Source organism: Octopus bimaculoides, chromosome 30 (assembly GCF_046866305.1).
Source record: "Octopus bimaculoides isolate indiv1 chromosome 30, ASM4686630v1, whole genome shotgun sequence".
Lineage (NCBI taxonomy): Eukaryota > Metazoa > Mollusca > Cephalopoda > Octopoda > Octopodidae > Octopus > Octopus bimaculoides.
Window position 1 is genome coordinate 18,101,633 of NC_142957.1, and position 12,779 is coordinate 18,114,411.

Consider the following 12,779-nt stretch of genomic DNA (forward strand, 5'->3'; position numbering starts at 1 on the left):
TATATATGTATGTATGTATATATATCCATAAAGACAAGGCATGATTTGAGGGTGAGTTGGCTGTGCAGCGTGTGTGTGTGTGTCTTTTAGTCCCCACCCCCCCTTGCTGCTATCAATTGAGGCCCAGCTGCGACATTCTTCAAATGTTTATGCTAACAGCTGCACCTCTTCCATAGAATGAATGTCCTGTGAGGGGAGGGGAGGGGGAGCTGAGGGAGGGTAAACGGTGGAGAGGGAGAGGGAGGGGGTTAAGTGAGGGAGAGAGGGAGGAGGAAGAGTGAAAAGGAAATAAAAAAAAGGAAGAAAAAAAGACAAAAAAAAAAGTAGTTTTAAATGGAAAAAAAAGAAACAAATAAATTTTAATGTTAAAAAATGGAAAAGACAAAAGAAAAATAATGAAGAGAAAGGCAAAAAGAAAGAGAAAGGAAAGAAGGAAGGAAAAAATGAGTATATAAAAGGAAAAAAGGGGACAATAATAATGATTTCACATTTTGGCACAAGGCCTGCAATTGTTATTTTTTGGGTATGATTTTATTATATATATATATATTAAATTATATTGAATTAAAATGTCGATGCCAGTGCCGCTGGACTGGCTCCTGTGCAGGTGGCACGTAAAATACACCATTTCAAGCGTGGCCATCGCCAGTACCGCCTGACTGGCCTTCGTGCCAGTGGCACGTAAAAGCACCCACTACACTCTCGGAGTGGTTGGCGTTAGGAAGGGCATCCAGCTGTAGAAACTCTGCCAAATCAGATTGGAGCCTGGTGTTGCCATCTGGTTTCACCAGTCCTCAGTCAAATCGTCCAACCCATGCTAGCATGGAAAGCGGACGTTAAATGATGATGATGATGATATATATATATATATATAAACATAATTAAGGGATCAGCAACAGTTGCTTCACCACATACCGAAGTTCAGAAATAGCAGCTAAAGCGCTGAACTTCGGTATGTGGTGAAGCAACTGTTGCTGACCCCTTAATTATATTTATAAATGTATAAGAACTTTTAAATAAGTTCTTCACCGATAATGGTGTTTACATACCGAAGGGCTTGGTAAAAATTATTAATTATTAATTTATTAATAAATTAATAAATTGATAATCCTTTACCCTTTTAATTGTTATATATATATATATATATATATATATACATACATACATACACATATTCATATATATATATATATATATATATATATATATATATATATAAAACACTACCACCACCCCTAAAGAAAGACAACAACACAACAAAAGATTTTCAGAATTTATATTTTCAAAAAAATTGTTTTCTTGTTTCTTCTTCAAAATAAGTCAAGGCAACAGACCCACTGAAATTACTGGTATTTAACGAGTTTTTTTTGTATAAAACAAAAAAAAAAATTCTTACAAGCCATAATTGATAAATTAACAATTATCATTGCATTGTGTGTATAAGTGTGTGAACTCAAGCAAGACTGCAGTCCAATGACTTCAGCAAGTGAAAGATGTGAATATATACACACACACACACACATAAACATACATGCATATGTATGCACGTTTACGTGCACACATATATATATATATATACAAATAATATGTGAGTATATGCATATATACGTACAAGTATGTACATACCTACATCTACCTGTATATATAGATGCATATCTGGGTACAGGACGTTGCAAACAAAACGTAGACAAAATGATAAACAGAGTACAGAAAACACACAGGCCACATAGAGAACATTTCCTTCATCAGCTACCCCCATTCTAACACTGGTGTTTCAAAGAGTTAGATACACACACCCATCTTGGCTTTAAGAGTTCAGTTAAATGAAAGCTAATAAAAAATTATCCAAAATTCTGACTGCCTCCTTTTACTTAATATACAATATACAATATCTGTACACCTTTTCAAACACTCTACAAACACACACACATATATATATATACCCCGTTTCATTCTACACCCGTAACAGTTAGCATGTGAGAAGGTGTAACATCACAGTTGCGATATAAGGGATATAACTCTCACATCAACTTCATTCAATTATTTTTTTTTCTGTTTTGCAAAACAAACCTGATATTTATTACAGTTCCATTCACATCAAATCAATCCCTGGCTAGCATTTATACAAAAAAAAAACCCAGACCAGGGTAACAGATTAAGGAAACTGTCAAAGTATCTTGCAGTGGCTGTTCCTGCATTTTGTGTGTTGACTGTAGACTGCAAATCCTGTGACTCCACTTGCAAAGAACTGCGTCAGCCACTGCCCTTTTCTCTCGGATATCATTGGATGTATGCAGAGGGGAGACATGTATGGGCAAGAAAAAGCCAGCCCCGCCCCACCAAAATCTTCCAATAAAACCCTTGCACCTTAAAGAGGAACTTTCTAGGTACAAACGCCTCAAAGTTGTACAAGACAAATACGGAGAGCACATATATGTGTGTTGCTGTTGTTTGTGTCTACATCTGTGTTTAAGTTTACCGACATCAAGTTATGTCCCCGTGAAATATACAGCTTAGCCACTTGATAACGAGAGACAGATAAAATGGTTTTGAATTTTGGCTCAAGGCCAGCAATGTTAGGAGGAGGAGGTAAGCCAATTACATTGACCCCCAGCGCTCAACTGGTATTTAATTTTAACAACCTTGAAAGGATGACAGGCTAAGTCGACCTTGGTTGTATTTGAACCGACAAAGTAAAGCATGAAGAAGTGCCACAAAGCATTTTTGCCTGGCATGCTAATGATTCTGCCATCTTGCTGCCTTAAAATAAGAACCCGTAAAGGCGGTGCTGTAGTATGGCCAAAGTCTGATTAAACCGAAACCAGTAAAAGCATGAAAGAAGGTTTACGATCTGAATGTTCTAGAACTGAAAGAATCGTAGATAAAATCCAATGAGGCGGATTTTCAGTAAATACCAGCTGAGTCGGAGCCTGACTTTCAGTTTACACATGATTGAGTCGCAGAATAATTCTTCGGCTTGAGCAATGGCTCGTACGCAATATCGAGACATCGCAAGAAACGATTCCGCCCCTTTGCTGATCTGCAGCTTTGATTCGATGCCACGTAAGACGTCGTTGGTTTTCAGGACGAGCAACATTTCGCGAGGGATCCGGTTGAGGACGTCGGAGATTTCTACAATGTACCTGGTTGCGTTGTCTCGGATTTGCTCAATCTGGAGGAAGAAAGAGAAAAATGGAGAGAATGGAAACGATATGAGGAACGAGACGTGGTTGAAGGAACGAGGTGAGTGAAGGAACGAGATGTTGAAGGAACGAGATGTTGAAGGAACGAGGTGTTGAAGGAACGAGGTGGTTGAAGGAACGAGATGTTGAAGGAACAAGATGATTTAGATTAATAAATGAGTGAGTGAAAGAAAGAAAGAAGAAAAATGAAAGAGTAATGAATGACTAGGTGGAGTAACGAATGAATGAATTAGTAAAAGAGGGGGCAGTGAATGAATGAAGGGGTGGATCAAAGAATGAGTGAATTATTGAGTGAAAGACGGGAAAGTAAATGAATGATAATCAGAGAGTGAAAGAAGGAAAAAGGGAAAGAAGAATACTGAATGAATGAATGAATGGAGGAGATTGAGTGAGTGAAAGAAGGAAACTAATTGTAAGAATAATGACTAAGTGAAAGTAGTGAAAAATGAAAAATGAATGAGGGAGAGAATGAGTGGATGGGAAAAAAAATTGAATGAAGGCAAAATGAATAAGTCAGGAAGGGGATGAGTGGATGAAGGAAATCGAATGAAAGAAAAGTGAATGAGTGAGGGAGGGATAAGTGGACGAAGGAAGTTGAATGAAAGAAAAATGAATGAGTGAGGGAAGGAATAAGTGGACGAAAGAAGTTCAATGAAAGAAAAATGAATGAGTGAGGGGAGAAGTGAAAGGAAAAACCCAAAGGAAACCAATGTATTTACCTCTGATTGCGATGTTGGTTTCTTCTTAATTCCGTGCAGAATTGCGTCCCAGGATCTTGCGGTGACGATGCAGGAGAAGAGGCCATAGAGCTCGCCACAGTTGAGATTGGAAGCTGCCTGGCGAATGGCTGGGACATCGGCGTTGATGAGGGACATCCAGAGATAGGAGTAGTTCAGCCTGAACTCATCAGAAAGAGTCTGGAGAGAAGGAGAGAAGGAGAGTTGAGAAATGAGAGAGAGAGAGAGAGAGAGAGTGTTATGATGTACAACTTCTCATCCGTTACTGTTATATCTGAACTGTTATAATATCAAACATTCCTGCGGTTCCCTTATTATTCTCCAACTGTGTATCTTCCACGATATCTCTATTCAATAATTCTTACGACAATAACAAGGGCAGAAACAAAGACAAAGACAACAGCCCTTAATTAGACGAACTAAAGGTGACCTCTTACCTGATACAAGCCGTGATCTAAAAGGGTTATTTGTGTGGTTCCGTTCTTCATTTTGTTAACGAGTAAATTACCAGGATGCGGGTCGCAGTGAACATAGCCATGAGCGAAAATCATTTCACTGAACACCTCACCTAGCTTTTGGGAGACCTGTGGGAGAGAGAAGAGTGAATAGAGAGATCAAGGTTCAAATAGAAGTCGCAGCTGATGTATTTATGTTAACATGTATGAATATATACATACGTATATACATACATATATACATACAGGCCGAATCAGACAGAGAAGTCTGGTTGTGGCTCCTACCTGGCCAGCCCCTGTCAAACTATCCAACACATCTCCGCACCGAAGGAGGACGTTAAATGATGCTGCTGATGATCATCTGACACAAGATCACCTCAAAACATGTCCCTGTAAACCAGGGGTTCCCAACCAGTGGTCCCCCGCGTCCGGGGGTCACGAAGCCTTGGCAGGGGGCATGTTACATAGCCTTGCTAGAAGTGGCTTGGGATGACATTAAATTCAACTATCAACTGATAGTAGGGGGTCGCGTGTGTTTCAAGCTTTTGGGTCAGGGGGTCGTGAATGCAAAAACATTGGGAACCACTGCCGTAAACAAACTGAAAGGATGTATGTATGTATGTATAAAGGGCTGCATGTGGTGTATAGAGATATGAGGATATTTGTGTATGGGGGTGTAATGTGATGCAGAAAACGGTACCTGACTGTACCTCATTCACTGATATTTTGTTGTTCTTCATGAATTCCTGGTCATCGATGGTTGCCCCTTGGCAGAATTCCATGGTGAGAATCTTGTCAGAAGAATACTTCCAGTATATCTTGGGAATCTGTTGAAAGAATTGGTAAAATCTTTTGAGACATGAAATTTAGGATGTAACAACAACAACAGGACACAATAACATCCAGAACAAAGAAATCAATACAATATTTATATAACAACATAGCCTCATGGATACAGGCATGGGTCTGCTACATAAATGCACACACACACACACACACACACACACACGCACACACACACACACACACACACACTTTTTTAATTGTTTCAGTCATTTGACAGCAGCCAAGTTTTTTATTGGGGCTGGCCAGACTGGAGCAATCTCAAGTATAACCAGCCGAAGTTGCAAAGACAATGTGGAACTCGACTGATGAATGAAAACTCCGAATGACCTGTCCTTGTTTTCTTTGTATCGTCCATCTGGACGTTTTTTTTTTTGTCCCTTTCTTGTATCACCTAAGTGTCTGGATGTTTTGCATTCTTGTCCCATTTTGTATTATATATATATATATATATATATATATTATATATAAATTCTCAATCGCAGAATAATGCTAATAATATAGCCTGAACAGGATAAACTACCCCTATTTTGCAGAGAAAAGTGTAGGTGGCTAGCTGTGGACGCGAACTCACATCCCCGTGATTACATGTCACGATGCTTTGACTGATTAAGCTAAACTACCCACTACAAATTCCTCAGCCACATACACTTTTCTCTGCAAAATAGGGGTAGTTTATCCTGTTCAGGCTATATTATTAGTATATATTATATATATTATATAAATATGATGATGACGATGATGACGATGATGATGTGATGATGTGTATGTATGTTTATACACAAGGTAAATCATAACCACAAGAGCTACACTTACTTTTAAAAAACTGAAGTGTTGAAGCATTTTGGAGACTTTTTCACAGTTTTTGCCTTCTTGAAGGAAATCCAATTCCAGTGGCAGATTCTTCTCTGTTTCTTGAGCCAACCAAGTGTATTTGAAACCAGGGAAAATGTATTTTATGGCTTTCACTAAAAACTGGGAGAAAGACAAAAATATCGAATTAATTAGAAACTGATTCAGTTACATACGTATGTGCATGTGAATGTGTGTATGTATGTACATACACACACACACACAAACATATATATACATATATTCTTTATTCTTTTCTTTTATTTGTGTCAGTCATTTGACTGTGGCCATGCTGGAGCACCGCCTTTAGTTGAGCAAACCGACCCTAGGACTTATTCTTTGTAAGCCTAGTACTTATTCTATCAGTCGCTTTTTGCCGAACCGCTTAGTGACGGGGACGTAAACACACCAGCATCAGTTGTGAAGTGATGTTGGGGGAACAAACACACACACACACAAACATATATATATATATATATATATACGATGGGCTTCTTTCAGTTTCCATCTACCAAATCCACTCACAAGGCTTTGGTCAGCTTGATGCTAAAGTAGAAGACACTTGCCCAAGATGACAAGAAGTGGAACTGAACCTGGATGCATGTGGCTGGGAAGAAAACTTCTTACCACACAGCCATACATACTCATGCAAAATTCCCCACAGGATGTCTCACCCTCTCATCCACAAACCCTAACCCTAACCCTAACCCTGATCCTTCTGCAATCCTACCAACCCCTAATCCCGCCCCTGACAGCCCGACTTACCGTCATGGTCTTTATGTCGACGTACGATCTTGCTTTCACCTGAGGGTATTGTATCTTCACGGCGACGTCTGTGCCATCTTTCAACTGCGCCTTGTAGACCTGAGACAGGGATGCTGAGCCAATTGGGTTGGGGTCAATGTAAGAAAACACATCTTTGGGCTGGACAAACAGAACAAAAACAAAGAAATTATGTCTGTGTGTGTGTGTATAACACATACTATAAGAAATTATTATTTTTTATATTTAATTGTTTATGTTATGATTTTATTTATTCCATGTACCCAGACCTTGTGGACACCCTATATATATATATATATATATATATATATATATATATATATATATATATATATATAAATAATTTATTAATAATGGTAGAAATTGATATTAATCAATTAAAACCAGTGGTCTTCTTTTTTTAATACATACATACATATATATATATATATATATATATATATATACAGGGTGTCCACAAAGTCTGGGTACATGGGGATTAACACATCCTTTAAGAAATTATTATTTCTTATATTTAATTGTTTATGTTATGATTTTATTTATTCCATGTACCCATACCTTGTGGACACCCTGTATAACGGACAAATGCTGGTGCTATGTTAAAAGCATCGAAGACACTCTGTAAAGTGGTTGGTGCTAGGAGGGGCATCAAGCTGTAGAAACCTTGCCAAAACAGACAATTGGCGCCTGGTGGTTCTCTTTGGTTGGCCAGCTCCTGCCAAACTATCCAACCTGTAGCAGCATGTAAGAAAGGGATGCTAAATAATGATGATGATGATGATGCCTACAACATAAATATTCACAACAAAATTAAATGCTCTTACCTCTTGGTTGAATTCTTTCTTGAAAACGGCAAACATTTTATCAACTGGGGTGATAGGTACCTTGTCGTAGAGCAATGCCATTGTGCTTACGTATTCCTTGGGCAACAGGTAGTCCAGTGATCCGATATGTTGTCCCACTTTGATGAAGACACCTCCATTGTCCAAACAGACGTTGCGTAGTCTCTCTGCAGACCTGGTGTGGATGCTCGACTTAATGGCTTCGTAATCTTTGGCATTTGTGTCTAAGTTCCATAGGGACATTTTGTAGTCACAAGCAATGTACAGAGCAGCGAGCCCTGCCCTGCTGAATCGAAAGACACCGAGTGATGACACTTCCCAGCCATTCTGTTGGAGCAGGACTGCGGTTGTAGCGACGGTGCCACAAGCAAAACCGACCTTTAATGTTCGTCTCAGAAACCCCGACACCATAAAGAACCTGTGAGAAGGAGATCAAGAGAAAAATAAGGGAGGAGAAAAAAAAGGACCAAACAATTACTTGTTGTTCCCTCACCTACTTTTGTCTTTTGTTTTCAGTACAATATATAAATATATATATATATATATATATATATATATATATATATATATATATATATACACATATATGGTGGTTGTCTACTCCTTACACAGAGTTTGACCACCTCCTGCACCTACACCTTAGCCCTTTCATGGTGTGATGTGGCTTTTTAAACCAGACAATGTTCTGAAAAAAACACCCACACAGATTGCACCTCTGATTTGTACTACCAATACTTGCAGGTAAGTTCTGCTCATTGTGGATCCTGACATGTCTTTTAAGACCCCCCCATTGGATTTGCAAGCCCTCTGGCACACACCACATTCAAACGTGTGCACAGACATATAATCAGAATAGCTGATTATATATATAGCTTGAATATATATATATATATATATATATATATATATATATATATATATATATAGTTGTAGTATATTGTCAACTTAATGTGACAATCCCAATAAGGGAACACACTACTGCCGTTTAGCCCTAGGAAGCTGGACCGCTTCCTGTCGGCCTTGACACAATTACTGTGTCCTTAAGTTTGCGAAGGGGAGACAAGCTCCCCCACCCAGCCTAATATATATATATATATATATATATATATATACTAGACTAGACTACCCATGACCTGTTGGGTCACTGGGAAACTGTTGTTGCCATGGTAGCAAGGTGTGATACGCTAAATGCACTGAGCTTACAAACGGGTCTAAAGTGGTTATCAGGTATTTAGAGAGAGAGAGAAAGAGGGGGTTGTCCACTACCGCCACCACCACCTGATAACCGATGTTGTTTGTGTACGTCGCCCTAACTTAGCAGTTCGGCAAAAAGCGATAGACAAAATAAGCAGCGGGTTTGGAAAGAAAAAAAAAAGGTACTGGAGTCCGTTTGTTCGGCTAAACTCTTTAAAGCGGTGCTCCAGCGTGGCCGCAGTCTAACGACTGAAACAAGTGAATGATAAAAGATTCCAGGAACCAATTTTATTTCGAAATCGAATATTTCGCTCTCATCACTGGATCGGTGATCGATGTGTTGACACGAAAATAACTAAGTTAGACCAACGTAAAAAGTTATTCTTAAACACCACGAGGTATTTTCAGGATATTCCTTTGTTTTGTTTACGAATGAGTTTACAAATCATTATTATAAATTTATTAACAAAATTCCTAGAAATAGTAACCAAATCTCCACTGACCTCGCAGCCTGTCTTTAACAGAGGAAGGGCACATTATATAACGCAAGCCTGGATGTAATTTATTTGAATAACGAGCGTGATTGTCACAGCTTAGACATCTTTGATCAGAGGTCGACCAGATCACAGCTGTCTTGAGGACAAACAACTGCGACAAGGGAAGACACATTAAATCACCTTGTCCTAGATACACTATGCCTGAATAAAGGATAGCATGATCACAGCTGGATCTCCCTTGATTATCGGTCTGATGGATCAGGGCTGACCTAGAGCCAAACAACAACAACGAACACGATAGATAATTCAGTCTCAGGTACTCTATGCCCGAATAAAGGACAGGGTGGCCACAGTTGGAACATCTTTGATCACAGGTCTGCTCGATCAGGATCGACCTGGGGCTAAACTACTACTACTACTACTACTACTACTACAACAACAAGGAATGATACATTACATAACGTCGTCCTAGATACAGTATATTTGAATTTTAAGACAGGATGGTCACAGCTGGAACACCACTGGTCATCGGTCTGATAGCTCAGGGCTGACAAACAAGCATAAACGATCTTCTACATCGTCTTTTCTTTTGTAATTTCGTTGACATATAAGGATATTTTCTAGCAATATTAAATCTATTCCAGTACAGGTATGGTATCGCTAGCAGTCATTGGTTTTTCGATTATATAACCCCTAAACATCGTCTCCCAGCAAACACAAACAAACACGGTCAGATTATGACATGTAATGAAACATTGACAAAACTTTAGGGTAGATATTACAATAAGAGATCTGTTGAGGAATATGAGTGTTCTTTATGGCCCTGACATATCCGGAGATTCTCCCTGGAGTCATAAGCCCTATCCGTATTATTGGTTTCAAATTTCGGTACAAGGCCAGCAAATTCGGGGCAGGGAGTAAGGCGATTACATCGATCCCCAGTGCTTAACTGGTACTTATTACATCGGCCCCGAAAGGATGAAAGGTGAAGTCGACTTCGGAGAAATTTCAACTCAGAACGTAGAGACGTACGAAATGACAATAAACTTTTTGTCCGGTGCTAACAATCAATTCTGCCTCGGACGCTGCTCATATTATCGATATCACACACACACACACACACACACACACACACGCACACACACACACACACACACACATACATACATACATACATACATACATACATGCAGACACAAGTCACAATTGTTTTCGAAATTTCAAGTTTCATTTTGTAGGTATATATGATGTATGGGCGATCTTGTTTCGAAATATCGCCGATGTATTTTAGTATATATATATGTGTACAGTTCACCGATTTTGTTATGAGGCAACAAAATCGGCGATGGGGGTGGTGGAGGTTTACACATGTGGAGGTATGCCTAAAGAGGAGAGACTACGGCGTGTGAATATATATCGCGATCTGTGTTAGGATGGGCCACTCACGGACATGCGATTATAGAAAAGTTATAGATAATCGGAGATCAAGGTATAAAATTAATGAGAGTTGAAGATCAAAGGCTTCAAGTAACTCACGAGGTTGTCCCAGTGGGGTGAATTACGGGTAGAAATATAATGAGGGATGATGAAAAGACAAAATAACAAACAACGACGGACGAAAACGGGGAGCTTACCGTCTTGCTGTGTGGTAAACGTAGTTTACTGGTTTTGATGACGTTTCGAAAGTGATGTAAGAAGAGAACAGAGAAAGTAGAATTGAGTGAGAAAGAAGGAAGGAAGAGAAAGAGAGAGAATAGAATGAATAGATAGAGAGAGGGTGGAGAGAAAAGGTGAAAGGGAATATGATAGAGAGAGTGTAAATTAGAAAGAAAATATAATGAAAAGAGAGAGGAGAGAAAGAGAGGGAGACCGAGGATAACAGAGACAAAGTACAATGAGAAAAGTACGTAGATGAATTGATAGAGAGAAAAGAGGGGGTTATGATAGGGAGAGAAAACAGGCAATAAAGAGAAAGAGTGTGAGAGAAATTTGATAGATAGAGAGCGAAAAGAGAGGGAGAACGGAGAGAAAAGGGAGTAGTGAGAGCTGGAGGGGGATTGTACACTTGTGATAAGCGTTAGAGAAAGAGGATGGGGAGGAAGGGAAGTAAAAGAGATAGACTTATAGAGAGTAAAAGAGTAAACTAGTGAAAAAGAGAGAGAGGGGGGAAGTAATACTGAAAGAGAGAGAGAGAAACGAAGGCTGAAAGGTGACCCGAGTTAAGGAGTTCTTAAAACTTTCGTTGAATGATTGAAGAGAGTAAAAGAAAAAAGAGGGGGCGAATGTTAATGAAGGGGAGGAATAAATAGACGAGTCATTAGAGCATGGGAGAGAAAATAGCTGGAGGTAATTAGTTCGGGTTCACGATGCTTAGAGTTCAAATTCTGCCAAGGTTAACTTCACAGTTTCGCGTTTCATTGGTTGATGTAAAAATAAATGGTAAATTTTCTGATTAACACCCGCACGATTTTCACTAGGGTGTTAGGGCTAGGGTTACGGTTTTAGGGTTACGGTTAGGGTTAGGGACGGAATTCCCACCTTGTCCCACTGCGTGGCACCTTGGGCAAGTGTCTTCTACTATAGCCTCGGGCCTTGTGAGTGGATTTGGTAGACGGAAAATGAAAGAAGCCCGTCGTATATATGTATGTGTGTGTATACGTTTGTGTGTCTGCGTTTGTCCACCAACATCGCTTGACAACCGATGCTGGTGTGTTTACGTCCCCGTAACTTAGCGGTTCGGCAAAAGAGAGACCGATAGTATAAGTACTAGGCTTCCAAAGAATAAGTCCTGGGGTCGATTTGCTCGACTAAAAGGCGGTGCTCCAGCATGGCTGCAGTCAAATGACTGAAACAGGTAAAAGAGAGTAAAAGAGAGGATTGCTTCCCCCGGACACCGTAGATCGCTTCACCGTTAAACTTCTTCCGGCCACATGTTGTTGCCAAAACAGAAATGTTTTCAGACGACACAAAACCGCAATTATTGGAGTATATCAGGGACAGCCTTGATCGGAACGTCTTCACTGGACCTTATGGTCAAAGACAAGGTATACATATGTCTCTTTGTGTGTATATGTATAAATATGTCTGTGTATATATATATATATATATATATATATATATATATATATATATATATATATATATATATATATATATATATATATATATATATATATATATATATATATATGAAGGATTGTGTAGGGGTATATGTATGTTTGTATGATCGAATCCCCTGCGAGTTAACAAGTTAACTGGGGGTTTTTTGACCCTGAAAGGATCTAAGGAAAAATCAACTTGCCGTGTTGGGCGATCTTTCGTTTTTGATTACATTTTACGTCGTTTCTAATCCACGTGCCTTTGTTTATGTTTC

General features: G+C 39.2%; 2 protein-coding genes across 7 annotated transcripts in view; both read right to left on the reverse strand.

The window, feature by feature from the left end:
• Positions 1–1,260: 1,260 nt before the first annotated feature.
• On the reverse strand, positions 1,261–12,313 carry LOC149130254 (aarF domain-containing protein kinase 1-like). 6 transcript variants are annotated; one of them, XM_089346274.1, is made up of 8 exons: positions 11,041–12,313; positions 7,698–8,133; positions 6,856–7,014; positions 6,055–6,213; positions 5,106–5,222; positions 4,378–4,524; positions 3,923–4,120; positions 1,261–3,172 (listed from the first exon to the last, which is right to left on the reverse strand). In XM_089346274.1, the coding sequence occupies exons 2-8, from the start codon at positions 8,124–8,126 to the stop codon at positions 2,861–2,863; spliced, it is 1,521 nt and encodes a 506-aa protein (XP_089202400.1). In that variant the 5' UTR covers positions 8,127–8,133; positions 11,041–12,313; the 3' UTR covers positions 1,261–2,860. The 6 variants fall into 6 exon arrangements, with proteins under 6 accessions (XP_089202400.1, XP_089202398.1, XP_089202399.1 ...); XM_089346272.1 differs by having other exon boundaries at positions 10,943–11,548; XM_089346273.1 differs by having other exon boundaries at positions 9,864–11,041.
• A 70-nt stretch (positions 12,314–12,383) lies between these two features.
• The window catches only part of LOC149130255 (uncharacterized), a 9,440-nt gene continuing 9,044 nt past the window's right edge, over positions 12,384–12,779 (reverse strand). The window contains exon 13 of the mRNA XM_089345859.1: positions 12,384–12,432. Coding sequence (XP_089201985.1) covers positions 12,384–12,432 — 49 coding nt within the window. The remainder of the gene's footprint in view (positions 12,433–12,779) is intronic.